The sequence below is a fragment of the Zonotrichia albicollis genome, chromosome 18 (genome assembly GCF_047830755.1).
Source record: "Zonotrichia albicollis isolate bZonAlb1 chromosome 18, bZonAlb1.hap1, whole genome shotgun sequence".
NCBI lineage: Eukaryota > Metazoa > Chordata > Aves > Passeriformes > Passerellidae > Zonotrichia > Zonotrichia albicollis.
Genome location: NC_133836.1, coordinates 3,611,914 through 3,639,875, shown reverse-complemented (window position 1 = coordinate 3,639,875; position 27,962 = coordinate 3,611,914). Strand labels below are relative to the sequence as shown.

The 27,962-nt window shown below is 45.8% G+C and overlaps 1 protein-coding gene across 1 annotated transcript; it reads left to right on the top strand.

Annotated features, from left to right (window-relative positions):
- Positions 1–227: 227 nt before the first annotated feature.
- Positions 228–26,248, top strand: NAA25 (N-alpha-acetyltransferase 25, NatB auxiliary subunit). Its single transcript, XM_074554640.1, has 24 exons — positions 228–363; positions 2,951–3,036; positions 3,971–4,109; positions 5,725–5,843; positions 7,388–7,462; positions 8,286–8,393; positions 8,784–8,862; positions 9,276–9,387; positions 10,180–10,269; positions 11,240–11,409; positions 12,149–12,261; positions 14,674–14,881; positions 15,933–16,019; positions 16,875–17,055; positions 17,575–17,674; positions 21,127–21,278; positions 22,382–22,507; positions 22,897–23,140; positions 23,317–23,440; positions 23,852–23,917; positions 24,322–24,419; positions 24,638–24,748; positions 25,149–25,295; positions 25,426–26,248. The coding sequence occupies exons 1-24, from the start codon at positions 306–308 to the stop codon at positions 25,546–25,548; spliced, it is 2,916 nt and encodes a 971-aa protein (XP_074410741.1). The 5' UTR covers positions 228–305; the 3' UTR covers positions 25,549–26,248.
- The last annotated feature ends 1,714 nt before the right edge of the window (positions 26,249–27,962 follow it).

Below are 27,962 nucleotides of genomic sequence, written 5' to 3'. Positions count from 1 at the left end.
CAGGGCTGCCGGTCCCGGGTCCACCGGCCTGCTGAGGGTCGGTTGAGAGTGCCGGTGTCGGGTGCCAGTCTCCGGTGCCGACCACCAGTGGCCCGCCCTGAGTCGGGTCAGGTCAGGTCAGGTGAGGTCGGTGCCGATCTCTGCCGCCCCCGCCCGTGGCGGTGCCGGTGTGCAGTGCCGGTACCGGTGCCCGGCGGGTGCCGGTGCCCGCCGAGTCCCGCTGCCCGCGGCGGCCCCGCCCCGCCGGCCCGTCCGCCGTTGCCCGCCCCCGGCCGCGGCTGCGCGCTGCGTTCTGCGCTCTCATCATGGCGGCGCGGGGCCATGTGCAGGACCCCAACGACCGCCGCCTGCGGCCCATCTACGGTACGGACCCGCCGCGCCCCCGCCGCGGCCCCGCCGCCGCCGCCGCCCCGCCGGGCCCCCCCCCGGCCCTCCCGCGCTCCCGGCCCCGCGGGGGCTGCGCGGCTGCGGCGCCCGCCCGGCCGGGCCGGGGTCCCGCGGCGCCCCGGGGCTGCCCCTCGGCCCGGGGCGAGCGGAGCCGCCGCCGGCCGCAGCCGAGCTGACCCCGGCCGGAGCTTTCTGCGCTGCCGCGGAGGAGCCGGGAGTGGATTAACCCCCGGAGGAGCAGGCGCGGATGCCCCGGAGTTGTGTTGGGTGTTGTGGCACGGAGCGGTGACGCTGCTGGGGGATTGATTGGGAGGCAGAGAGCGGTGGAAGGGGACGCTGTCGTTGCGAGTTGTCCGGTGTTGTTGTGTCCCCGGGTATTTCCGAGGGTGTTCTGCGCTCTTGGGGTTGCTTCGGAGGTGGTAGGCAAAGCTCGGCTCTATGCAAATATGGAGAAATAAAAGGAAAACACTTCCCCGGGCTACGGTAGCGTTTCGTCCCTAAAACTGAAGATTTGGTGGAGATTGGGGAAAACGTTGTTAACTTTTTCAGCAGGGATGAAAACCTCTCCCTGGAGACGCGGAGAGCTGCCCTGGATTGGGCTGGGCGTGCTTGGGATGTGCTTTGCTGGGCAGAGGATGGTGCAGTACAGGCTGAGCCCGTGGTGGGCTCCAGGGAAAGGGAGGAAGATGGTTTTGTTCGATCAGAAGCGTTCAAGTTCGGTGCAGTTTGTCTTTATGTAACGATTTTAAGGGTTTTTTTCCTTAGTTTTCTATCCGTGCTGTGATTGGCAGTTTCATTGATGTGCAGTTATTTTTGTCATAACCTGTGTGACAAACGGTGCTAACAGAAAAATCTGAGTAAATTGAGCAGATACTGAAGCAGATCATGTTGAGCATCTCGCTTTGTTCATTTTGGAGAGAGCTTTGGAATTCCTTTCTGCTCGTTCTGGAGGGGATTCTCTGTAGTGCAAGGCTTGATCTCAGGCTGTGGTGCTGCAGAACCTGAAATAAATAAAGTGTGTGGTGAGCACACACAGGTTCCCCCCCTCAGCAGCTGGGGAGGTGCAGGGTGAGGCCCAAGGTCTGCTCTGGGTTTGTGCTGTGATTCCTCGACAGCTCTGGTTATCTTTGATCTTGACCTGTTCTCCCTTCACCTGAAGGTTCAGGTGTTTCATTTCCAGCCTTTGAACATCCCCACCTATGAGCCAGCATAGGCTGAACTTTATTTTCATTTTGCTTCGTTTCCTTTGGAGGCTGCTTTGACTTGTTAGGAAAATGCAATCTCTTCATTCTGCTGCGTTTTAGGGAGGTTTGAGGGTTATTTGGTTTACTTTGGAGCACCCAGAGCTGAGATGTTCTTGGCACAGCTGTTAATCCCGGTCAGGCAGCTCAGCCTGGGGGATAATTTGTGTGTCACTAAACTGGGTGACAGAGCCTTAAAGCAAGAAGCCTCTGATGTGCTTGAAACCTCTTCACTGAGAAATCCCCAAAGTTTTCCTGTCAGAGGTGACCCAGAGGTTTGCCTAAGTTGAAATATGTGGCTCCAAACGGGATTTCATGCCACAGTGTTTATTTTGGTGAGAGGTTTGCTGTGGCTGGGCTGAGGAGCTCAATTAACTCTGCTTTAAATATACAGCATTTACCTGGCCAGGGGAGCAAATGTGGGAGCTGTTGGACAGAAATCTGTAAATCAGAATAGAGGCACAGTTTGTGCTGAGGATTGCCAAGGATCACCCCTCAGTAAAAGAGTTCATTTCTAATGAGAATGAGAGGTTTGATGAGGAAAAGGTGTGTGGTGTGATTTCAGTTAGCTGCAGGAGAGAGGCCAGAGCAGTGTGAGCAGCCCCTGGCCCATGAGGGGCAGCAAAGCTGGGTTTGCTGAGGGAGGAGGGATTTTTGAGGGAATGGGAGCACATAGGGGTCGTGTCCTGGTCTAAAACTTCTTGTTTGTAATCGTGTAATAATCTGAAAATTGTAATTCTGAGCTAAAAAAGGACAAAATGGTCTGGGGATAGTGAGATATCCCCCTAGGAAATATTGATGCTCCACATTGTGCCTTCAAAACCAGCCTGGAGGAAGGGTGGTGGCACTCCAGGGGGACAGGTTTGCTCACCCTGAGCTGTGGATGCTGTGGACAAGTATTTCCCACTTTGCTGGTGGATATGTGTTTGGTTTCCAACCTCCTGCCCGTTAAAAGTCATTGAAAGTCTCCCAAAGACACACCAAATTAATTTCTACTTTTCCTGCTAAAGCACTGGAGCTGCAGTGCCAGCAAAGAGCTGTTTCTGCAGAATCCTCTCTATTGTGGCTCTCTTTTGTTGCTGTAATGATCTGTGTGGAGTAATTACAAAAGCTTGTTTGTTTGAGTGACTAAAAGCAGCACAACGAGATGAATCCTTCATCCCTGAAATGACAGTTTCCTGAATGTTTGGCTTAGGAGGAGCTGCACAGGGAAAACGTGGTTTGTGGACAGCAGATGCTCCATGGTAAAATTGGAGGTGGCTTTCCAGAGTGGCCTTGGTGTTGTGGTGTGATTTCTGTGTGTGTGTGCTCTTCCTCTGCAGATTATCTCGATAATGGCAATAATAAAATGGCAATCCAACAAGCAGATAAACTGCTCAAAAAGCACAAGGACCTTCACTGTGCCAAGGTGAGTGGGGCTGGGGGGCACTGAGCTCAGTCTGGGTCTCAGGGTGTTCCACTGTCCCTTTTTCCACAGTGATTTCTGAGCCCTCTGGAATCTCTGATCCTGCCCACTGTGTCTTGTTTGCCTGAAAATGGCCTGGTAGGGGCTGGAGTGTGGGTTCCACCTGGGCTGGTTGTCAGCACCACTCCAGGTGACCTGGGCTTTAAAAATGCCTCTTGGAGCCCTGGGGTTGGGATCAGAGCATCTCCTTGGGAGGAAATATCTGAGGACACCGTTCCAAGGTGAGCGGGTGTCCCAGAGGAGCTGTGGATGCTCCTGCAGTTGTTCCAGGCCAGTTTGGAGCATCTTGGTCCATAGAAATGTCCCTGCCCGTGGCAGGGTGTGGAGCTGGGTGATTTTGAGGTCCCTTCCAACCCAAAGCACTCCAGGATTCCAGGATTTTGGAGGCATTTGCTCTTTTGCTTGTTCTCCACCTTCCCTGCTGAGGGAAAGGCTTCTGTTCCTCCCTTTCCTGAACGTGTGACTCTCTTTCTGCTTTTCTCATTTCCCTGGGGGTTCCCCTCTGCACTTCACTCCACTTCTACATTTTGAAAGCTTCCCAAGCTGCAGAGAGTGGCATTGACCTGAATCTCATTTATGTCACTTCTCTCTGGCCAGTTTAGAAAGAAAACTAAAGAAAATTGCCAGTTTGCAGCCTCCAGGTAGAGAAAACCATGTGGTGATGCCTCGGGGCAACCTCAACATTTATTAAGAAGTCAGATCCCCTTTTTGATGCTGTTGCATTTGAGGCTTTTCCTCTGCAGTCACATGGATTAAAAACTGAATCAATGCTGGAGTTGTGCAGAGGGAATGGGGTGGTTGGGCTGTTCCCAGCAGCACTGAGAGGGTTTCCAGGTGCAGACTGTGACTGTGAGAGCTGCCCGTGTTGTGCCCACAGGTGCTGAAGGCCATTGGCTTGCAGAGGACTGGCAAGCAGGATGAAGCCTATGCCCTGGCACAAGAGGTGGCAGCACTTGAACCCACAGATGACAATTCCTTGCAAGCACTGACCATTCTGTACCGGGAAATGCACAGACGTGAGTTTGCTCCTCTCCCTTTTTGTTCTTCCAGTGCCCCACAGCTTGGTGGGAAACTTGTAAAATCCAGGATTTGTGCATTGAGAGACTGTTAAGAGGTTCAGAATTGAAGTGATGCCTGTAAGGCTGGAGTGATCTTCATAAAGCAAAAAAATTCTCATTTGAACTTATTTTGAACACAATTGTGTGACAGGTCCTAAATGAACCATGTTGATAATGATCCAGCAGCCTGGGAGTTCACTTCTGTCAGTGAAACTACAGGAATTTCTTATCAGTAGAGTGACAGAGATTGCAAATCCTACAGGGTGTGATGAAAGGCCTCAGGAAAGTGGTGAAAAACAGGAGGGAAATCCTAAAATCCTGACCTCCCAGTTTGGCCCCATCAGCTTTGTCAGGTTCCTCACAGTGATTTGGATTTTCAAAATCCTGAATCATCAGTGTTGGAGGGATGGAGGAAAGTTTCCTGTGCTTTTCTGGAAGATGCCAGCCCTCCTGTCCTGCCTGCCTGCAGCTGGAGCAGTTTGCTGTTGGTTCTGGCAGCTCCTTGGGGAGTGTGCTGTGGTGGTACCAGGGTTTATTGTGGAGTTTGTTTATTTGGATTTTTATTTGTTTATTTTTATTGTGGGTGGTAGAACCAAATTTATTGTTGAGCTGCTGCAGAAATGATCCAGGGGTGAAACAGCTTCAGGAAAAGGTGTTTGCATCAGTCTGCAAAAGAGAGTTGGTTATGTTCCCCCAGCTGATTCCTTTGTGTGTCTAAAAGCATCATTTGTTGAGTAATACCAACGTTTTTGTGTGTTTTTGACTTCAGCACAAACCCCTGTGAATGACAAGAGCCTCTCTGTGATTATTAACAATTTCCATTGAGCTGAGCTTTGTAACTTTCAGCTCTGCAGCTCAGGAACTGGTGGGTGTGAGGCACTTCCACTTCTGGTCCTGCAAGAAAATTGTAATTAAATGTTTTCTATATTTGTGTCAGGGATGTATAAACTGTGTGAAAGACAAATTGCATTTGTTTTTTCTGTTCCTACTCTGAGATACAATTGTTTGTGTAAGAAAAAAGAATATGGAAGGATGAAAGTGTAAGAAAGTTTTGCATGTTGTACTATCAGAAGTGTTTTGTCATGATAGACCTGTTATTAAAAAGTGTAGTGTGAAACAATTGTTTAGAGTTCTGATATAGGTAATTGGGAAATAGCAGGATATGATTAATATGAGTAAACCTGTGATAAGAATAATTAATTTGCTTTTAGGCTCTGGAAGTGTTTGTTTTGATATGTGATTCACATGGAGCAGCAATTCTGCCAGCAGGAGAAACCTTCATCCAGTTTAATGCTCAAAAATAGGGAAAAACCTGCTTTGAAAGTAGACCAAAAATCCTCACGAGCTGCTCAGTTGCTGCTGTTGAACTCTATTTTGATTTAAATCTATTTTGAGGTTTATTTAGAGCTTTTTAAGCACTTTCCTGATGTTTGCAGTGCCTGGGGGACAGAGCAGCATTTTGGGGCTGATGAATGTAATTAATTTCTGTTTAAGCATCCCTGCTGCTCTTTAGGGAGCTGTGCTTTAAAATATTCCTAAGCTGGTTTTAACTCCAGATGTGGTTTTGGTTTAGCTGAGCTGGTGACCAAACTTTATGAGGCAGCTGTGAAGAAGGTGCCCAACAGTGAAGAGTATCACTCCCACCTCTTCATGGCCTATGCCAGGGTTGGGGAGTACAAGAAAATGCAACAGGTATGACCAAAAATTGGTGTTCTGGCTGGTTTAAAGTGTGTTTTTCTCTGTCTTTTACTCTCAATTGTGTGTTATGAGTAATCTTCCACAAAAGCTGAGCTGGGTTAATGCAGAAGTTAAACTCTTGGTTGGGTTTTGCAGAGAGGTTTGAGCCTCAGTTTTTGGAGGTGGGTTATGTGAGACAAAATTTTGTTAATTTAATTTAATTAACAAAATTTAATTTAATTTAATTTTGTTGATTTAATTTAAAGGTTGTGCCTTTTACTGATCTGTGGTTTTGTGGTTTCAGTACAAAATAAAGGAATTCTGGAATAGGCACATCTAAGAAGAGCTTCTAATCCATGTTTTCACATTTAACTCTGACCTCAGTTCTCTGTTAACTTTAGGAAGATAAATCCTCCCCATGCTCTTTCTGAGTATCTAAAACACAACTTGTATTGATGGCATTCAGTGAAGAAAAACTAAAAATCACTTGAAATATCCCATCAGTTGTTAGCACAGAGTCACACTGGTTGGTTTTGTTTTCATCCCTTCCAAATTTACAGAATGTCTGTAAATGGAAGATGATTTTCAAGACCTCTGTGCTCACTCTTCTGTGTAAAAAAAAACCACAGAGAGCCAAGAAATAAGTGCTAAATTCCCTCTTGTTCCTGCTGTGGCAGGTTGGCTTAAATAGCTAAAAAGGAGTGATGGTGTACCTGAAATGAGAAACCTCATGGTGCAACCCAAACTTTGGATGTGATAGATCACATCATGAGTGGAGAAAATGCCACAGATAACAATAATTAACATTTATGTGACCTTTTGTATGTCTGGAGTGACACAAAAATGTGGAGCTCATTAAATTACTTTCAATGTCAATTGAATCAAATCATCATTACCAGTATTGTCAGAGTGGGATGTTGGCTTTTCGTTTAGGGATGTGAATGAAGGGTGTGTGCATGGTGACTGATTAGGGAATGAAAATCAGCCCCAGTGTCCTGTGCTCTGGGATATTCCAGCTGAAATCCTGGAAAATGCCAACTGCACTCAGGGAATTGTGGAGGGAGAATATTGTGTGTAGTTTCTTGAAATTACAGATTTTCTAGGGGTAAAAGTCTTGTCCTTTGTTACATACAGGCTGTGAGGGAAATGTTGGAATAGCTGTTAGGAAAAATCATGAATTCTTTGGCTCTGCTTTGATTCAACCAAATTCTCTGCTCCCCCTGCTTTGCATGTGGAGGTGACCCCAGATTTGGGGGTGTCAGGTGAGAGGGTTTGCTGTGTCCTGCAGGCCTGGAGAAATCCCCTCATTCCCAAAGAGCAAATCTGCTTCCTGCTGGAGTTCCCACTTGGAGCTGGCAGTGTGTGGGCAGCCAGGGCTGGCTGCTGTTCCTGTCAGACCTCCAGAGAGTCCTTGGGAACATTTCCACCCTCTGGTTTTCCCTCAGGAGTGGGGAAAATCCTGCCATGTGCAAATCCCCTCCCCTCACTGCTGCCCATCACGAGATCTGAGCGATGAATCCATTGCAGGGGTGATGTTTTCTGTGTTTTCTGTTTTTCAGGCTGGAATGGCACTTTATAAGATTGTTCCCAAAAATCCATATTATTTTTGGTCTGTGATGAGCCTGATCATGCAGGTGTGTGCAATATTGGGTTTGGCTGGGTTTGGGGTTTTTGTCTGACTGCAGTGCTGGTGCAGAAATGTTCTGAGGGAAAACATGATGATTTTGGGTAAAATGTGTGTTTGAGCTGTTTCTCTGTGATGCTGGGAGAAAGACTGAGCCCTCCTTAAGTGGCATCATTGTTGTGGTCCAAAATAAACTCTGAGGTGTTTTTATAATCCAATTTAACTCTTGCCTTACCACCTTTATACAATTGAATTATTCTCTCATCTGCACTGATATCCACCTGTCCTTTTGGCTGAGATAATGAATAAACCCTCAGCTATCTGCAGTTTCTCAGAAAGAATTGTTCCTCTTTATGAGGTTATCAAAGCTCTTGGAGGGAATAAATGAGAGCTCTGGAATTAGCAGCAACTCTGCAGGAATAGGCACAGATCAGCTGTGCTGCTGCTGCTTGAGACAGCACATTTGGGTACTAAAAATCAGACATAAAATCAAACAAAAAATAAGCTTGGAGGGTTTTAATCACATCCTCTAAAATCCTGTGCTGTGTAAAACACAAAAATGTTCAGGCTCCATGTTTTTACCACGAGGTTTGTGTGCTCAGGCATGCAGGGCTCTGGTGGATCTGATCAAAAATGAGCTTTTTCTTTGCAGCAGTTTTATTGCTGCCTTTCCCAAAGCACTCTCAGGTCACAGATGGCAGCTCCAAACAGGTGGCTGGGGAGGATTGGAACACCTGGGTTGGGGTTTTTTTCCTCTTTTAAAGTGAGAAGAGCAGTGGGTGGGACATCACAGAAAGCTGCTGAGCTGTTACAATAATCCCTCTCTTCCTCAGTCTATCTCAGCGCAGGATGAAAACCTCTCCAAGACAATGTTTCTGCCACTTGCTGAGAGAATGGTGGAAAAAATGGTGAAAGAGGACAAGATTGAAGCTGAGGCTGAAGTAAGGCTTGGTTTGAGCTTTGTTGAGATAAGAAATGCACTGTTAAGGGAACTTGATTACCTTGGAAAACTTTAAAATAATAATGTTTTGGAATGAAATGTGAATGTAGGGGAGAGAAGGAAAACCAAAAGTAGGGTTAACAGAGCCTCAGAATCCTGTGGCTGAGGCAATTTTTGGTGTTTGATTTGACTGATGAATTACTTTGCTCTCTGGGAGGCCCCAGGAAAAACCTGAGAACTAAGAATGGAAAAAAAGATCTAAATCTGAGTATTGCACCCTTTGGGATACTAAAGATAGCTTTGCAGGCCTGGGAGCCCCTGTTTTCTCTTTTGGCACACCTGGGTATGTTCTTGCTGGCAAATTTCATTGCAGTTTAATTTTTCTTTTAAGGTGGAACTGTACTACATGATCCTGGAACGTTTGGAGAAGTACAAGGAAGCTTTAGATGTTGTGAGGGGAAAACTTGGAGGTAATTTATTATTCTTTAATAAATCAGAGTTGTGTGGAGAATACAGCAGTTCCCCTTTGCTTCAGATTTGCGAAAAAAAAAATAATTTTAGGAAGCTTGACTTAGCACCAGTTTTATCCTCAGTGTAAACTCTGGAGGTGTTGGTGCAACCTGGTTTTACTGACTTTGTTTGTGGCATTTAAACACTGCACAGGCTGAGCTTTGCAGTGGTAAATTTGGATTGTGTGCTTGGTTGTAGCTGCCATCTTCAAAACTGAAATGTCTTCAATATCTGCGTTTTAGAGGAGTTGAACTGAAAATTAAAATGCAATTGTGGAGGTTTCTGTGGGAAATCTTTCTGAGGGCTGGTGCTGGGTTGGAATGAGGGGGTTTGGGCAGAGCTGAGCTGGGTTTTGCCTGTTTTTTTGGTGCAGAGAAGCTGACGAGCGAGCTGCAGAGCCGGGAGAACAAGTGCATGGCCATGTACAAGAAGCTGCGGCGCTGGCCCGAGTGCAACGCGCTGGCCAGGAGGCTGCTGCTGAAAAAGTGAGAGAGGATTCCTGCAGTCCTGCAAGAGACACGGAGCAAAAAGCCCTGCTTGTTTGGGAATGGCCTGGTTTGGTGGCTTTTGTGGGTAAAATAGGAGAATATTGGGAGGCTTTTCCAAAGATTGCACTCTGAAGTCAGGGAGAGTCAGGGTCAGGACTGGAGTTGCTGCTTTTTTTTAAGCAGAATTTAGCAACACATTAATGCAATAAAAGGTGGTTTACCTCCTTATTTCTAAATTCTTGATTGCAGTTCTCATCCTGTCCATGATTTACATTAAATTTTCTACATCTAAATTTCTCCCATTTGGCCAAACTTCATCGTGGGAAATGTATTTAATGCTTGGAGCAGATGCATCAGGAGACAGAACATTCCAGTGTGATCAAATCTGTCTCAGAACTGTCAGGAGAGATGAGGTGTTTGCTTTTGAATTTAACTGTGGTTTCATCTTAGATATAAGTTAAATGCAGAACAGAAACTTCTGCCTTCACGTTTTGTGGGGATGTTGCTGAGCTCTGACTGGAATGTGAATTTTAGGAGGAGAGTTCATAGCTTGCCTCACTTTTGAATTGAAATGGTTTTGCTTAATATGTTTCCAGAAATTCAGGATGATGGTGTTCCTAAGATGTGAGACCTTTTCTAGGGGAAACAATTTTATGATTACAATTGGGTTTTTTCTCTAATATGATTATGTGTTATTCCTTAACCCAGCTTTGGCAAGAAATGTAGCTCTAGCTGTTAATTCTTTTGGCAATTCCCTAAATTTTGTCCTGTGCCTGATTTTTGTTTCAGCTCAGATGATTGGCAGTTTTATATAACTTACTTTGATTCAGTGTTTCAACTCATTGATGAATCCTGGACGCCTCCAGCAGAGGAAGAGCAGTAAGTTGAGAATTTTGCTGTGGATTTGTTTTCCCTTTTTGCTACAGCAAATTGTTTGAGTTTATTTATTCAATATTAGAGTGAGTTCTTGATGTTAGAGCCCAAATAGGAGATTTTCTCTGCTTTGTTTGGTGTGTTTTTCCTGCTTTTATCTGGAGGCTGGGAATGGTTTATGGAATTAGTTTGTGCATCATAGAACTCTTCCAAGCTCCTGTTTTCTGTATGACTGAGTTGCAGAATCCATCATTTCCCCATCTGGGAGCGTGCTGAGTGTGTGTTATCAGTGGGACCTCCCTTTGTGCTATAGCAAATTGCTTGGGTTCATTTATTCAATGTTAGAGTGACTTCTTGATGGCAGAACCCAATGATGTGTTCTCCCTGCTTTTTTGGTGTGTTTTCCCTGCTTTTATCTGGAGGCTGGAAATGGTTTATGGAATTAGTTTGTACATCACAGAGCTCTTCCAGCTCATGTTTTCTGTGACCTGTGACCGTGTTCACAGGGTCCCAGGATGAGGGAGGAGATGAGGATCTGACTCCGTGTTTCACAAGGCTTGATATATTATTTTATGATATATATTATATTAAAACTATATTAAAAGAAAGGATTTATCAGAAGGCTGGCTAAGAATAGAAAAAGAAGGAATGAATAACAAAGGTTTGTGGCTCAGACAGAGTCTGAGCCAGCTGGACTGTGATTGGCCATTAATTAGAAACAACCACATGAGACCAATCACAGATGCACCTGTTGCATTCCTGTTGCATTCCACAGTAGCAGATAATCAATGTTTACATTTTGTTCCTGAGGCCTCTCAGCTTCTCAGGTGAAAAAATCTTAAGGAAAGGATTTTCCATAAAAGCTGTCTGTGGCAGTGACCGAGTTGCAGAATCCATCATTTCCCCGTGTGGGAGCGTGCTGAGCGTGTGTTATCAGTGGGACCTGTGCAAGCCCCTTTGGTCTGTGTGTTGGCAGCTCTCTGGAGGGGGAGGTGCACTGCTCCATCGAGCAGGCTGTGAATTTCATCGAGGAGAGGATCTCAGAGGAGTCCAAGAGCGCGCGGCCGCTGCGGGGACCGTACTTGGCCAAGCTGGAGCTGATCAGGCGCCTGCGGCACCGCGGCTGCAACGACGAGTACAAGCTGGGTAAGAGCCCTCCTGGGGCAGGAATTCATCTCTGCACAGGGCACAGACTTGCTCCTCAATCACTGAGTTAAATGCAGGTTTCATCAGGAAAAGATAACCTGTTGTTGTGTACGTAAAGAATTTGAAAAGCGTTGGAAGATGAACTTTGAATAAAGGAAGGGATTTTCGGATTACTTAGGAAAGCCAGCGGGGAGGTTTTCAAAAGGACCTCAGGGATTTAGGAGCATCCAGTCACTCACACTGTGTTCCTAGTGGAAAGTCTTGCTGGTAGTGCTGGAATCTCTGGGTGGGTTTTGATTTTTGATTTAAGTTTTTATGGCAACAAAGCCAGGTTTTGCTTTTTAAAAACCTGCATCACAAAATGGCATGTAGGGAATCAATGAAAGGGAGTGTGATTAGAGCAACATCTGTGCTATTTCCTAATTCCTTTCGTTTTTCCATCCCAAAAGAAGCCATGGTGAGGTAAGTGCAGGCTGTGTGTGCCTGCCTGGGTTGCTGAGCTCTTATCTGCTAAAGGAGCTTGAGTGAAGCTCTTGGGCTTTTTTTAATGTGTCCTTGGTTACCAGAGACATTGAGGCTCTGTTAGAATCTGCACCAGAGCAGCTCTCTGCCTTCTAAATCACTGTAATCCTGAAGGGAGGGCAAAGAAGAAAGAATGAACAGAGATTTCTCGTAGTGATTTTACAGATTTCACTTCTACTGGAGGCTGTTGGAAAGGTGACCTGGCCTTTTTCCCTAGGTGATCCAGAAGAACTAATGTTCCAGTACTTCAGAAAATTTGGGGACAAGCCCTGCTGTTTTACTGATCTCAAAGTGTTTGTGGATCTGCTCCCACCCAGCCAGTACACAAAGGTAAGGAAATAACCAAGAAGTGGTTGCTTGCACTCTGATCCCTTTATCTTAAAATACCTGTGGATCATATTAAAAGGTTGTAAACATCAAATTTTTACTTTCTGCTTGAAATTCAGAGAACTCTTTGTGCTGTAGAAAATATCACGAACATCTGAACACTTGAGAAGTTTCATTCAGAGGATTTTTACTGGAGGTTTAAAGCTGAGTTTGATCCTGCAGAGTCTCAGATCTGATATTCCTTTGGCTTTTTTATTCCCGTTTTTCAAGGTGCCAGGGTGCTTTGAGCTCCAAGTTTCTGTTTATTGGGAAGAAGCTGCCCCTGATCCCGTGCAGGGATGTCACAGATGCTTTGGTGGCTCTGGCAGTGCCAAAGGGACACAGTGACCCCAGTGCAGGGTCATGGAGGCACCTCTGGCAGTGTTTTTCAGAATGTCTTTCTGAAGCAGCTCTCTGGAAAAGAGTTCCTCTGAAAAGCCCATTTGTGCAGAGTCATGAGCAGCCTGGGGTGACTTCAGCAGCTGGGAATTCTGTCACTCACCCCAGTGTTTGTCTGAGCCTTTGTGTGAGGGATCAGCGCTGGGGAGGGCAGAGAATCCGGGCTCAGCCAGAGCCTGGGGATGAAATGTTGGTAAACAAAGTGGAGGTGGCAAAGTTCTCGTGGTTTATTGAGGTGTTTTTTGACTGCCAATGCAAGCTCTTCCCAGAGCCCCAGTGCTGATGGGAGCAGTGGCTGTGCCCGGGGTGGATGTTGCTGTTTTATGTTTAAAGTTGTGTTTTTGGCCCACTGGCCAGAGATGTGGCCAGCAGGATATTGAACTCCTACTCCTGGAAATGGTGATTCCATTGCAGAGGAACCCTCAAGTACTGAACAGGTTTCATCCCAACTTTCCAGGGAGTAAATTCAAAACCAAAAGTGGAAAAATTATATTTAATAACAGTTCAGACTTCAGTTCTGTCACAGTGCTTGTAAAACCATGACTCTGACTTTAAGACCATGACTGGTCTTAAAACTGCTGCTGATTTTACTGAAAATATTCTGGGATATATATTGTGTCAAACTGATGTAGTGGGTGGTGTTCTGGTTGTCCCTGAAGCAGCATCTGCAGCACTTCAGCTTGGTCAAGGACACGAGGAGCTGAGGTTTGACAGCAAAGTTCCACTTCAGTAGCTGAGATCATGATCTTGCTGGGCCACTGACATGTGAGATAGTCCAGAAATAATGGTCAGGACACCAACCTTGACTTTCCAGAGGTGTAAATTGGACAGTGGAGCCAATGATGGGGTTGACCCTGCTCAGCTTGGCAGAGTTTCAGACTGAAAAGATCTGTCAACACAGCATTCATCAAATTCTTTGGGAAAACTGGAGTTGGTGTGTGCTGTGCTTGCTGCTGCTCCTGAGCTTTTTGCCTCAGGCTGGCATTTGATGCAGCTCCTCTGTGTCAGTACCAAGTGTAGTAAAAGCAATTCATTGGCTTTAACTTGGGTTTCAGTCTGCAGACAATGTTGGGTTTTAGAGCAAGAAGCTGCTGCCCAGCCCTGTGTATTGTGAGGAGTTTTTTGTCTCCCATTAAAACCAAACAATGAGAAGCTGCTTTTTCTTACAGCTTAATTGCAAAAAGGAGTCATTAATCAGAGTTGATGACCTCACTGAGAACTGCACATTCCTTCGGAGCTGAAGGAAAATGTAACAGTGCAAAACCATCCTTGCCTGGAATTGTGCTGTGAAGCCTGTCAGTAACTAATTATTTTAATTGCATCTCTTATTACCACGAGTGTTAACAGGTGCTTGAACTCCCTGGTGTATCAATGAATTGGAAACCTGCCTCTTGATTTTTCTTCCTTCCATCTGTTTGATGAAACTTAATAAAACCTCAAAAGAAAATCTCGAAGGCTTTTCTTGAACCTCGGGTTCAATGTGGCATCACCGTGGATGTTCCCACCTTGCCTTTTTTTGGTTTGATTGGAGGGAGGAAATGCTGCTTCCCCATCATTTGGTGCAGCCCTGCAGCCTTTGCCAGCTCTGTGGTGGTGTTTGCAGGGCTCCCAGGACAAGGGAAGAGATGGGAATGTTGATTCCGTGTTTCAGAAGGCTGATTTGTTATTTTATGATATATATTATATTAAAAGAAAATGATATAGTAAAACTATGCTAAAAGAATAGAAGAAAGGATTTCATCAGAAGGCTAGCAAGGAATAGAAAGGAAAATGGGATGATAATAAAATCTTGTGACTGACCAGTCTGAGCCAGCTGGACTGTGATTGGCCATTAATTAAAAACAACCACATGAGATCAATCACAGACACACCTGTTGCATTCCACAGATCATTATTATTTACATTTTGTTCCTGAGGCCTCTCAGGAGAAAAGATGCTGATGAAAGGATTGTTGGCCCGCGGGGGTTTCTCTTGCAGTTCATCCGGCAGCTGCTGGACGTGATCCCGCTGGCGGCGGCGGCCGAGAACGAGGTGGCTCTGCCAGGTGACATCAAGGCCCTGCAGCAGCACCTGTGTGTGGTGCAGCTCTCCAGGCTGCTGGGCATCTACCACGCCATGGAGAAGAAGCAGAAGCTGGCGGTGGTGCGGGAGCTGATGCTGAGATACCGCCACGGGCTGGAGTTTGGTGAGGAGAATCTGGAACGCTGATAAAACTTGGCTTTCTCCTTTCTGATTCTACCCTTCACCTTCTCTGAATTTTGGTTCCTTTCATTCTTTTTCTTTTCCACCACATATCTTAAAGATAAATGAAGCTTTTCTGGGTAGTTCAGATGGTCTGTGTGTGTAGTAAACCCCTCAGGTTTAGCCAGGGCCCCTTGGAGAATAGAATGCTGACACAGCGGCAAAGAAGTTTCCTGTCTCCAGGGACATCCGCCTTGTACCTTATCCCTATAGCCATGGAAGGCAATATTGTGTTAAACCCTACTATTGGTCACTTATGGTCACTCTAACACCTTTGCCATTGGTCAGGATTGGATCCAGGCCAAGGGTATAAAAGTAGCACACTGTACCCCTACTAACTGGGAAGAAGAAGAGCTGAGACCCTTCACAGACCCTGCAATAAAGCCACACTCGTGGAACAGCCAGCGTCCTCTGCTTCTCCTCTCTCTGCCGTCTGCTGGAGCCTTAGGCCAAGGGAAAAGCTACCTAGCAAGCAAAGCTGAAATCACAAGAGCTGCCTAATCACTAAGAGCTGAATATTCCCTGCTTGCAAGGGGCTAACCCGTGGCCTTGGTCTGAGAGCGAGCTGGCTTCTGGCACCCAGTGCCCTTGGGGACTGAGCTCTGGAGCTGGAACAGCTTGCATAGGATACGACCAAGCAAGGCTCATTTATGTGTGTACTTTGCAGGATTGCCTGTGCTTTTAAGCAAAGCCAGGTTTTCTCACTGAAGCGCATAGGACACATTTGTGGGCAGGAGTTATTAATTTGTAAATCTTGCAGCTGTGGGAGTCAGTTCTGCTTCCAGCAGATGTCAATGTTTGAGGTGCCCCAAAGGCCACTCAGTGATGTGTGAAGTTGTTTGGATTTTAAGACAATTCTGATTTTATAAATTAAAATGTGCTCTCTGGTCCTGGCGCCACTCAGTAACCCTGACTGTGAGATCAGCTGGCAGCAATTAGTAATTAATTTTAGTAATTCAAGGGTAACTGTTTTTTTTTTTTTTTTCTCTTTTTAGGGAAATCTTGTTTGAAAACTGAATTGCAGTTTTCAGATTATTACTGCCTGCTTGCAGTTCACCTGTTGCTGGATCTGTGGCTGGAAGGTATGTTCCCAAAATTGTGCCTTGCTCCTGTTCCCAAAATTCAAAATTTTGCCTTGCTCCGATATATCTGTGGGAGGCTGACAGGGAGTCTCTGTGGCCAGTGGGTGCCTGGCCTGGCTTGTTAGGCCTGGAGCTTTCTGGGTTGGATTTTTTATTTTTTTTGCTATATGAGGTATTTCAGTAGTCCCTCTGATCAGCTGGTGTTTGCCCTGAATCTCACTGATCTCTATAAACAGATTTAATTTTTCTGATTAATTCCTTTTTTCTCTCCCTTGGCACGAATTCTGCTTACAATTCCTTTCTGATACCAGAAGTGTTTTGAGAGCATTTCCTTCTCTTCCTGACATACTTTGTCTTTTGGATCCCTTGTTTCTAGACTTGCTGGGACCTGTTTAAATTTGCCTGTACTCCACCCCTGCTCCTGGTGTTAGTCTCTTAATCCCACAGTGTCCAGTGCTGGGTGTCCACGTGTATATTCCTGCCCTTCTATCTGTTACACCCTTGTCTTTCCCAAGGAAGATTTAGTCTTTAACCTGACTAAATCTATGGTCAGATTTCTGGCAGGAAGGTGGATGGGGGGCTCTTTTCCAATGTGCAAGCTGGAATTCCCAAACAGCCCAGGATTCATCAGGAAAGGTCACTTTGCCTGCAGTGTGCTCTGTGCAGATGTGAGCTGGATACTCCCTGGGAGGGATTATTCCCCCAGCATTCCCTCAGGGAGCAGCTGGATGTGGAGCAGGTGTTCTTTGGGCACACTGCAGCCCCTGGCATTGCCCTGAGCGTGGCACAACGCGGGCAGAGGGGATTGTGCCAGCTGTCCCTGCTCACCCCGGCCTGTGCTGTGTCTGTCCCCAGGTGAAGAGGCAGCTGTGTGGCAGTGCCTGACTCTCCTGGAGGAGGGGCTGTCTCACAGTCCCTCCAATGCTCAGTTTAAGCTGCTGCTCATCCGGATCTACTGCAGGCTCGGCGCCTTCGAGCCCGTCTCGGAGCTCTACTCCAGCCTGGACGCCAAGCACATCCAGCACGACACCATCGGGTGGGTGGTACATACTGAGAATAATCCCTCCCTGCTCATCAACCCATCCTGGCAGCTGCAGCACCCTCTGCCACCCAGATTTCAGCACATTGTCACGTTTTGGGTGCATTGTCGCATTTTTGGGTGCTGTGGTGGGGTTTTTGGGAGGCACGTCCACTGCATGCTCCCCCTTTCTCTAGGGTATCTTCCCCTGTGTGATTTTGAGCAGTGTTGGATTTTTTTAGAAGGAAATTGGTGAAGTGGTTGGCTGGCTGCCAGTCAGAGCTTGGTGTTCCAGCTTGGAAAGCAAACACACCCTGATGTGATTGAGGGTCTCTCACTGAGAGCAACTCTTACACCCTTAACGTGAAAAAAGAACTCCAAGCCCTCACATACTGCTTTGAAAAAATGGAGAATTCATTCCACTAAAAGCCTGAACTTGCCCATGGATGCTGTTAATGCTGTTAAATGTCCAGCTGTGTCCTGTGCAGCTGCTTGCCAGGGCAGTGGCTGACGTTTGCCTCGTGCTGTTTGTTGCAGTTATCTCCTGACACGCTACGCCGGCTCCCTGGGCCACTACGCTGCTGCTTCCCAATCCTGCAACTTTGCACTCAGGTTTTTCCACTCCAACCAGAAAGATGTAAGTTGAAAGAAATCCCCTCCATGACCTTGTCACACAGCAAAGTGTCTTTGAGAGGCTTTAGGGCTTTAGAGGAGCCCTGTGCAAGGCTTGTGCAATTGCAGTGGTGTAAAACATAACAAAGAGCAGTAGTAGGTGCAGCTTTGAGGTAAAGGTTGTCTCAACCTGCATTTCCTACTACAAGGATTTGTGAGTTGCTGTTACATGAGGTTTTGCTTCAGTTTCCTTTCTGTTGAAGTTTTAATGCTCATAAAGCAGGTGTGATTGCTTTTAAATTAATGCTTGTGATTTTATGCAGTAATTGAAGTGGAATGTCCTGTGGAAATAAGTGCTGGTGTCAGAAATTTGGTTTTTTGGAAAGTGAGACAGCAGCCAGTGGTGATGGGTCAGGATGGGGATGGCACATGATGAATCCTTGATGTTCCAATCACTGGAGCTGGGTGTTTTCAGTGGATGGGGAGGGGTGCACTTCATTTTAAGGGGACCTTCCCATTCTGAGGAGTGGGAATAAATCCTGTGTGTTTGTATTTCACCCCCTGGGTGGGCACTGTTGAGAGGTAGGTGAAGATTATTTTTACTTCCTAAGAAACAAAGGTGCAACCCAGTTTTAAATCTGGCTAAGTCGGCTCCAGAGGCTCTGCAGTCACACACTTTGCTTTCCCACTATCCCAGCAATAGATGAAAATACAGAATTGTCTGTACTGAGCAGTAAAGGATCTCACACAGAAGTCACTCAGAAGCAGCAGCTTGCTCTGTTGGCAGCCCAGGTGATTGCTGTGTACAGGATTCCCATTTCCCTGTGCCCAGTTCCTGTGAGCTGTGTCTGACACAGAGGTTTTCCTGAGGGATGCACATGGATTGTTCACTCTGCTCTGCATCCCTCACTTGCTCTTTTTTTTCCTACTTGCTAATAAGTTTTGGATTACTGGGATTGAAGCCCTGGATCCAGACACTTTTTTTTTTTTACTGAGGTGTAACTTTTCAGTCTTGTTTAAAAGTCATTTGGTGGATGTTAATGAAAAACATCCCTGGAACCAACTGTCTGAATGAAAGCCACGACTCCTGGGCACCAGGTGGAAAAGTGAACTGAAAAAACTTCTGGATGTGATTCCTCTGCTTGGTAACAGTGTTGTAATGCATCAAGAAATCATCTTTCCGTGGAAAACAATGAAGTAATTGAGGTGTGGTTCCCCTGGGAGCAGGTTGTTCTCTGGAATGAGTGATGGAGTGGATGTGGCAGAGAAGAGTTGGATGTCTCCAGTGGCTGTTGGCAGGAAAACACAACTCGTGTTCCAGAAATCCCAAAAAGGTGTTGCCTTGCTGCTACACCTTCAAATGCTGGGATTTCAAATGTTGGGATTTCAAGAGGCCAGCAGTGGTGCAGCAGGAGGACACAATGCCTCATGTGGCAAGATGAGCATGGGACTCTGGAACCACTCACATCCTACCTTGGAGATGGTGTTGCAGCCAAAGGACCAGGAGCTGATGTTGCTGTCAGGTCTCCAAATCTCTCCTGCTCTGGACACTTGTCTCCTTAAGGTCCTTTTGATGGGAAATGCCTCAAAAGCTGTTCAAGGAACCAGGAATTGCAGGAGGTGAAGGCTCAGTTCAGACTGCTGTTCCATGAGGATGATGGTGTGACAAGAGTGGGGATGAAGAAGGATTCCTTGCCCTAAATCATGTCACAAGGTCAGGATCTGCTCCCAGTTCTGTGCTTCTGCTGGGGCTGCCCCTTTGTGCTCAGGGTGCTTGGAGCCACTCAAGCCCCACAATCACATCTGCAGTGTTTAAAGGTGTCTGTCCTTTCAAAGTTCCTTTTTTACAGATTGCTGCTGCTGCCTGCTCCTGCCTAGGTTGATGCTGAGATGAGCTGGAGTGTCACAGCACAGAGCTGTGTGTGGGACTCTGCCTGGAGCAGGAAGTGTGGGATGTAAATGAAGTCTGGCATAAAAATAGAGCTCCTGAATCCGACTCCTTGCTTGGGATAAATCCATTCTCCTGACTTGCTGAACTTGCCAGCCTGACGTGGATCCTGTGTCAGAGTGATCCCATGAGTAACAGCCATGTAGGCTGTGTGCAATCCTGCCACTATTCCTGCTCTGGGAGAGGATGCCAAGCACAGGGAGGAGAGAGAGAGAGAGAAGGCAGCATTGCTATATTTGGCCAAAACTAAAAAGGCAACTTTATCCTCCTCAAGACAGTCCTCCTTCAGCTGTGCAGAATCACCAGTAATCTCTCTAATTTTCTTGTGTCCATCCATCTTTAATCTCTCCAGATACTGCAGGCAAACCTCCCCAACCTGTCCTGGGAGATTTAAAAACCACGTGGATGCATTTGAATTAGAGCCCATAGTCCCTGACAGTCACCTCTGCAAGGCTGTTGATCAGAGGGTGGGTTGTTGAATATTTGGCATATTTTTTCATTCAGTGCAAATAACCAAATTACTTAGGGGAAAAAAAAATAAAGACAACTCTCTAGAGGACATTTCTTGGTTTGGAGGGAAAAAAAAGGAGTTTTAGATCTGTGTTGCTTTCTGATCTCCCAGAGCCTTCCAGTCAAGTTGAGCCTGTTAGGACCATATAGAATTCAGTTAAGCAGAGGCCTTTTTTGGTGCCTTTCATCTTCAGTGCAGTTCATAAGCTTATTCAGAAGAAAATAAGTTGATTTGACAGAATTTCTCCGTTTTGGAGTAGTTCTGATGTAAAAACTCAGCTATCACTCATGGCTGGGAGCAGAAACAGTTCACTCTGTGTCTACAGTTAGACATTTTCATTAAAACACTGCTTGTCTGGAGTTCCTTCATCATAAGAATCTCTTTTTTTGGAGATTGCTTGGACTGAAGTGAGATATTGGCTGCCTGCCTTGTATTGCTGCATTTCATCAGAGAGAAAGCAAAATATCCCATGGACCCTGAGAGCTTCCTTTGGTGTTTGTGTTGTGCCATGTACACACTGTATTTAAAACTCTAATAAAAAAGTGAAACAAAAGATGTGTAAGTAATTTTATTTTTTTTCATCTATGTTGTGGTGATATGTGATGCTCAGTTTCAGAAAATCTGGGCTATATTTCTTTTGCCTGGAATTATTTCTCACAATGAAATTATGATTTAATTATTTGAATCATGCATCTAAAAGGAAAAGGAAGGGAAAAAAGCACCTCTTCCCTGTGAAGTATTTCTCATTGTGGTGACAACAACGTGATGTTTAGTGCTGGTTTTGTTGTTAAACCTCACTGCCCGTGGAGCATGTGGGCATTCCCAATTTAAAGTAACAAAGCTGCCTGGGTGACTTGGAGAAGCAGAAGCACAAATTGCTCCCAGAGATTGAGGATCTTCCAGGTCCTGCAGCTCTGGGCTGATAAACCCACAGCAATGCAGTTCCTTGGCAGTGACCTCGTTGGTTGTTGCTGATTTGGGAGGTCACTGAGGAGAGCTGGTGTGTGCTGTGTTGCAGACCTCAGAGTACATCATCCAGGCCTACAAGTACGGGGCGTTCGAGAAGATCCCGGAGTTCATCGCCTTCAGGAACCGCCTGAACTCCTCCCTTCACTTCGCGCAGGTTCGCACCGAGCGGATGCTGCTGGACCTCTTACTTGAAGCCAACATGTGAGTACAGCTCATGGCAAAACTGGGAAACAGCCACGAGGGCCTTGGGGAGTTGTGTGGGATCTCAGCACCTCAGGACTGAGGTGTCACCGAGAGCACCCTTGGGGGGCTCGGGAGTCCTGGAATGTTCCAGAAGTGTCTGGTGGCTGGACTTTGATCCTACACAGGAGACGACACCTGTATGAGGATAGGAGGGTTTCACCGGAGTGAATGGTGAAGGGATAAGTTAATTAGAGAGTGAAACACAGGGTTTAGGATTTCTGTACAGGGGGGTTTAGAGAAGTAAGATGGAGGAATTGGGGCGTGTCCTGTCCTTCTCCTTCTTCTTCTTCTTCTTCTCCTCCATCTTCTGTGGTGATGGTGGCACTTTGGGATTGGTCATTACTAAAAATGCACTGGGCAATAAGGGTGAAAGGTATTGGGGAAAAATGATAAATATTGTACACGTAACTTTGGGTATAAAGATAGGTGACCGCCCGGAGGGCAGGAGTGTGCTCATGGCTGGCTGCTGAGCAGAGCTCTGTCGGGCCGAGAGAAAATCTTTTAGATAAACAATTAATAAACACCGAGACCGAGAAAAGAACTGAAGCCTCTTCTCGTCCTTTGAAACGCGGCTGCCCCAAGGCCACCCCGGGCCTTTCCAGGCCACCCAAACAGCTGAAAACCGGACAGAAATCTCAGAGCTGCAGCTCCGCTCCTAAAGCTTCATTCGGATTTTAATTGGCTTGGGTTGCACCGAGGAGATTTTAAAAAATTCATTCATGGGAAGGATTGTCAGGTGTTGGAATGGGCTGCCCGGGGAAGCAGTGGAGTCACCATGCCTGGAAGTGTTCAGAAAACATGTGAAAGGGCCCAGTAAGGACCAGATTGGTGTTTGGACTTGGTGATCTTAAAGGACTTTTCAAACTTTGGGGGTTCTGTGATTCTGATTTGCTGTCCCTTCCCATCCTTGTCAGTGCCGTGTGTGTCACATTCCTGACAGAGGGAAGAGCTGAGCAGTGCACAGAACATGAGCTGTTAGTGAGCTGCTTTCCCTTTGCAGTGATCAGATGTTTGATTTATTTATGAGAACTAATTTTAGTGCTGCTTGTTCTTACCTACAGATCAACCAGTTTAGAAGAAAGTATAAAGTCCATGAGTCTGAGCCCAGAGGAGGATGACATTCCATGGAAAGATCTGCGTGACAACAGAGACCTGACAGTCTTGTTTAGCTGGGATCCAAAAGACAGGTGAGTAGAAATATCCTCAACTCACACATAGCCAAGAAATTCCTTCCAGGGCAATTCCAATATTTCAGTGTTCCTTGGGCTGGCTGACTTAAGCACCATCCACCACATCTGGCAGGGCTGCTCTGTTAGATATTAATTTTTCTGCATTTCTGACCATTTGTTCTTCATCATACAAACCTGGAGAGCTTTGGGTAGGTTCTTGTGCCTGGAGCATTTGCCTGAAGGCTTTGGTGCCTTTCCCTAGGGACATTTCTGAGGAGTGCTGCTCTGTTAGATATTCATTTTTCTGCATTTCTGACCATTTGTTCTTCATCATACAAACCTGGGGAGCTTTGGGTAGGTTTTTGTGCCTGGAGCATTTGCCTGAAGGCTTTGGTGCCTTTCCCTAGGGACATTTCTGAGGAGCACCGGAAGCTCTCCCTGGAGGAGGAGACGCTGTGGTTGCGAATCCGCTCCTTAACGTTGAGGCTGGTGAGCGGGCTCCCAACCCTTGGTCACACCATCCAACCAAAGAACTCTGAAAAGACTGCAGAGAACGGTGTCTCATCCAAGATCGACACCATCCGAGCCCTGCTGCAGCAGCTGGAAGCGGCGGTGGATTCAGGGAAGAAGTTTCTAGAACAAAAAATCCAGGTACCAGCGAGGCGAAAGCTCTCGCCAAAGGTTGGCCGTGAATGCATCGTGCAGCCTGCAGAGTGCATTGAACTGCCCCTGGGTTTGTGTGTGTGACTGGCTGGGAGATGTGCCAGGCACTGGTGGGATGAGGAGAAGCTGCAACACCTTTATCTTTTTCTTTGCTTCTTGCCTAGTATCCTGTCCTTGGCCCTCCTCCTACCCGAATGGCTGGCTTCTTCAGCAATGGCAGCTGTCAGTGCCAGACTAGCTTGTTTTATCTTGTTAGTGATATTTATGAACTAGATACCAATGGCTTAGGTAAGTGTTTGGGGCAGGGGTTTGACCACATTGCTGTGGTGTGTGGTGGGTGGGAGCCACATGGCTCTGTTGAGTCTGAAAACTCAACAGAAAACTGCTGGGCGTTGGAGGATATGGACTCAAAACTGTTACTTGTGTGTTAATTTTCTGTCTGAAACTAAATTATCTGAGAGCCAATGCCTTCTTTTCATGTTTTATGTAAAAGAAGGCACTGGCCTATGTAAAGTCTGCATTAAGTCTTCATTTTTCTGCAGTATATGGTGCTGTAATACTGGCTCCTCTTTGAATGCACTTATAGTTACTTTTGAGTACTGACACTAAATTGCATTTAAATGCCTTTTGAACTTCTAGAAACAGAAAATAAGAGAAGTTGTAGCTTACCATTTTTAATTTCTTTTTTTTTTTTTTCAGAAGATTCAGCAGAAATCCAGGAAAGAATAGGGAATAGTTTCAAGTCTTTAGTAGAACGCCTGACAGGTAAATGGTAACTCAAGAGCAGCCCCTGAGGCAGAGCTGCCTGGCTGTGTGAGGATGGCTCTGGAGGGTCTGCAGGGATGGGCTGTGGTGATGCATCTGCAGACCCTGTGGAAGCTTGAGAACAAGGCTGGGATTGCCCTTGGCTTGTGTGCTGAGGCTGCTGCATGCTCAGATGGTGCTGTGCCCTTCAGTGCATTTATCTCCCAGCCTGGGCAGCTGCTTTGCTGGTGCTGGGGTCAGGGGGGCTCAGCAGGGCTGTGGAAATGTTGGTGATGAGCCAGGACTCAGAGGAGATGGAGAGGACTCAGTGGTCAGTGCTCTGACAGCTCTGCACACTCAGATAATGCACATTTAAAATTATCTCCTTCATCCTTCGCTAAGCGTTTTGTCTTTTTTCTTTTCAGACTTGTTCAATAAATGTAAAGGTGACTTGATTGAAGTCAGAGATGGCACCTTGAAAACTCATCCAAACCTGTTAGAAAACTTAGTCTTCTTTGTTGAGGTAATTTTTTTTCCCTCTGAAAACTAGAAATTTGGGAGTGCTGTGGGGTAGAAGTGTTGGGACTGAAACACAGTGCAAGTTTGATCTCAGACAATCAAGAGAACTCGTGAGGGATTTTGTTGCATATTTTAATCATGCTGGGTTTTACCAGGAACACCAAAATGAGTTGAAATCCTCCTCTAAAAGCAACTTAGAACATATTTTTACCTTTCTTCCAGACGATCTCCATTGCCCTGTGGGTATCAAGTTACTGTGACAGTGTCCTCCGACCTTTTAAATCCAACCTGCAAAAAAAGAAGAAGAAAAAAAAAGAAAGCAGTGTAGCAATGGTACAAACAATGTTTCTTTCTCTTTTCCCCCACCCCTAATCACAGTTTATTTATTCTGGAAGAAAAATCAGGGTAGATAACACGAACTGGTTTTCATAAACTTGTGGAGGTTGATGTGGGTAATGGTTACTTGGGGCTAATTCTTGCTGTTTAAAATCAGTGCCCTGTCATGTCTGTGACATCATGTGACAGCTTTTTAATGAGAAATACAGTTTAGAGTGTCATTGACCTTCCTGCCTGAATGTATTACAGTAAACTTGTCAGCTGGGAGTGTTTATCTGGGGAGCTAAATTATAGCTCAGCACTGGTGGGAAGAAGGAATTATAGATTACAAAGTGAATTATATAAAGTGGACATTAATGTGTGTTTATAAATTCAAGGCCTGTATTTGTTTTTGTAGCCACCTGTATTTACCCATTTCCTGGATTATGTAACTGAACTCCAGACATTAACTTCCAATGTAATAGATCATATCAAAGGGCTTGAAATCATTCTGACTGCACTAAAACTTGAAGAGCTGTCCCTCAAGGACACTCTGCTTTTACAGGTAAGAGATTCCCTGAGCAAACACTGCTCCTCAGGAATTTCCCTCTGCTGTTTGAGATGTTGGAGAAAGTTTAAAAGGGGGATTGAAACAGTTGCTGTGGAGTGAATGATTTCTCTTTTGCACTTTGCAGGAAGAAAAAAAGTTTACAAAGACTGTGCAAGGGAAGGTCCAGAGCAGTTACCATCACTCAGTTCAGGAAATTGGAGAGCTGCTGAAAAAGAGACTTGATACCATTAAAAAACTAAAGATTTGAGCAATGCATCCCTGACAGACTCCACAGGGGAGTGACACCAGAGTCCCAGACAGAAGCAACATCCACTCTACCATCACTTAAATCCAGAACTTCCTCCTAATGCATGAAGGACTTAAAATCATGAAAGAATTTTTTTTAGGTATTACAGATGTATCGAGCTGATTTAAATTATTGTACATAAAAGAAGCAGGGACCCTTCCTGGGGTTTGACCACTTTTTATACATGTTCATAAGCATATTGCAACAGGAGAAAAGTCACTTTCTTCCCTTTTGATCTCTAGAGCCAACTGGAGATGGTCTTTAGAAGCAGCAATAGCAATCCAGTGTAAAGCATCTATCTCCAAGGATATTTTCATCACCATACAGTGTTCATAACTTTTGTATGGTCCTTGCCTTAGAAATGCAGGAATTGTAGATGTCCACGTTGAGCCACCTCTGATGAACTGATCTGGCTTGGAGCTGCCTGTTTTGTCTGCAAACCCACCTGGTCCTGCTGCCAGAATTCCAAGTGTTGCTCCATCAGGGAGAGGTGAGGCCTCCGTGGTGGGCTGGGAATCATCCGGAGCTGGGGCAGGATCCTCCAGGGAGGAGGTGTCTGTGCACAGCTCGGGAAAACTGCAGATGTGAGGAGGAGCAAACTTCGGAGAGAGAGAGAGATGGGAATGGGTGTTTCAGCAAAAAAAAAAAACAAACACAAAAAGAGAGACCTTGTAAATAATGGCTGCAGTGAAGTGTGGCACTGCGCCGGTATCATGTCAGTTTAATGTCAAACAGCAACGTCATGACTTTTAAAAAGTGTATTTAGATTACTGAAACTTTAAGACTTCAATATTTTAATAGAAAAGGAATCCTATTGGCTTTGGTTTTAAGTTGGCAGAGGTAACTTTTGCTTCCGCTGTGGTCTGAGGCTGAGCTCCTTTTTGTACCTGTCTGCTTGCTTCTTGTTGCAGTTGAACTTTGATTATCCAAGCACTGGCCCTTGAAGCTTTCTGTTAGAAAGTGTGACCATATCATCTGCTCCCACAGAATCTGCGTTTCTGCTGGGTTTTTTTAATGTTCAAAGAGCAATGCAGCCTAAAATTGATAGGCAAAAAAAAAAGTTCATGTACCTGCAATACAAGGGACAGGCCAGACCCAACAGATTCCTCATCTCCTGGTTAGAGCCACAGGTATCCAAGTCTAGATTTAAAGTTTGAAGAGAGCTTGACTGCCTTTGTCATCTCCTCTGTTTTGTTAGTAATGCTAGAATGTTAATGAGAGTATTTTTTTAATAAATCCCCTGTATTAAAAAACAAAAAAAAAAAAGTCCCATAGCTGCTCTTGCTGGATTTAGTTTGGCTTTGCCCCATCCTGAAAGGGAAAGAAGAAGAAGAATGTCTGCAGGTTGTCAGATTGTAAAGGATGTCCTGATGGTTGAATCACAATGTCTGGTAAATGCTCTGGGCTGGAGGAATACCAAAATGTGTTAAGTTTGTTTTATAGTAATACTTTTACTGAAAAAAAAAAAAAAAAAAAAGAAAAGGAAAAAAAAAGAAACAGAACTGTCATGTTGTATAGAAATATCATTTTTGAAAGGAGGGGTGTGCTCCTTGAATTAAAGCAAGGCTGGTGACTGGAGGTGAGTGCAAACCCCCCCAGAGCAGCCCTGCCCTTCCCAGTCAGGGCCAGTGGCTCTGCTGCTGTCCCTGTCCCCTCCTCACTGCAGAGGTGACACAGGGACAGTCCCAGGGCTGATCCAGGCTGCAGTTTCCTTCCACTGCTGCTACACCAGCTTGGACTCAGTTATATCAATAAGCAATGGTCACAGTGTAAGTGAGGTTTAGGATTAAGAAAACCAAGCATTTAAAATCCTCCTGTGTGCCTGAAAGCAGAAGCTGGGTTAAAAAAAGGTTTCCTGCATCCCTTGAAAGCAGAAGTGAAACTGGAGGGGATTGGTGGCATCTGAGGCAGGGGCTGGGACAGGGTGGAACCATGGCTCTGTCACTTCCAGCACAGGGAATTGTGCCTGTTCTGTGCCAGCTGCTGGGAATGGCAACCTTGGCAAACACAGGACTTTGGGGTTCCTCAGTGGTTTCTAAAAGCAGAGGCTGTCTCTTCCCAAGCTGTAGTTTCTCTAGGAGGAAACAGTGTACAAAAATGACTCCGTACTCACTGACTGGGGGCTTGCTTGAGGGAGAGTTTCTCTCCCCCTATAAATTGTGTACAGTTAAATATATTATATATTTCTTATGAAAGAGCATTTCCCCTCCAGAATATGTCCCACACGGACCTGGTAAGAAATTCAAGCTATAACCCATTGCTGCTGTTCCCCTTTTTTCCACTCTTAGGATTTGTTTTTGTTGGTTTCGGATTTTCTTTGGGTGATGAATTGAAAAACATACCTAGAAGAAGCTACCAAGACTACTGTTTACAGA

Excerpts from the sequence above, each read along its gene's own strand:
- NAA25 (XM_074554640.1), top strand. The coding sequence starts at position 306 with ATGGCGGCGCGGGGCCATGTGCAGGACCCCAACGACCGCCGCCTGCGG. Across the intron at positions 14,882-15,932 it reads CCGCCACGGGCTGGAGTTTG|GGAAATCTTGTTTGAAAACT; the intron begins GTGAGGAGAATC and ends TTCTCTTTTTAG. Across the intron at positions 21,279-22,381 it reads CTCTTACTTGAAGCCAACAT|ATCAACCAGTTTAGAAGAAA; the intron begins GTGAGTACAGCT and ends TCTTACCTACAG.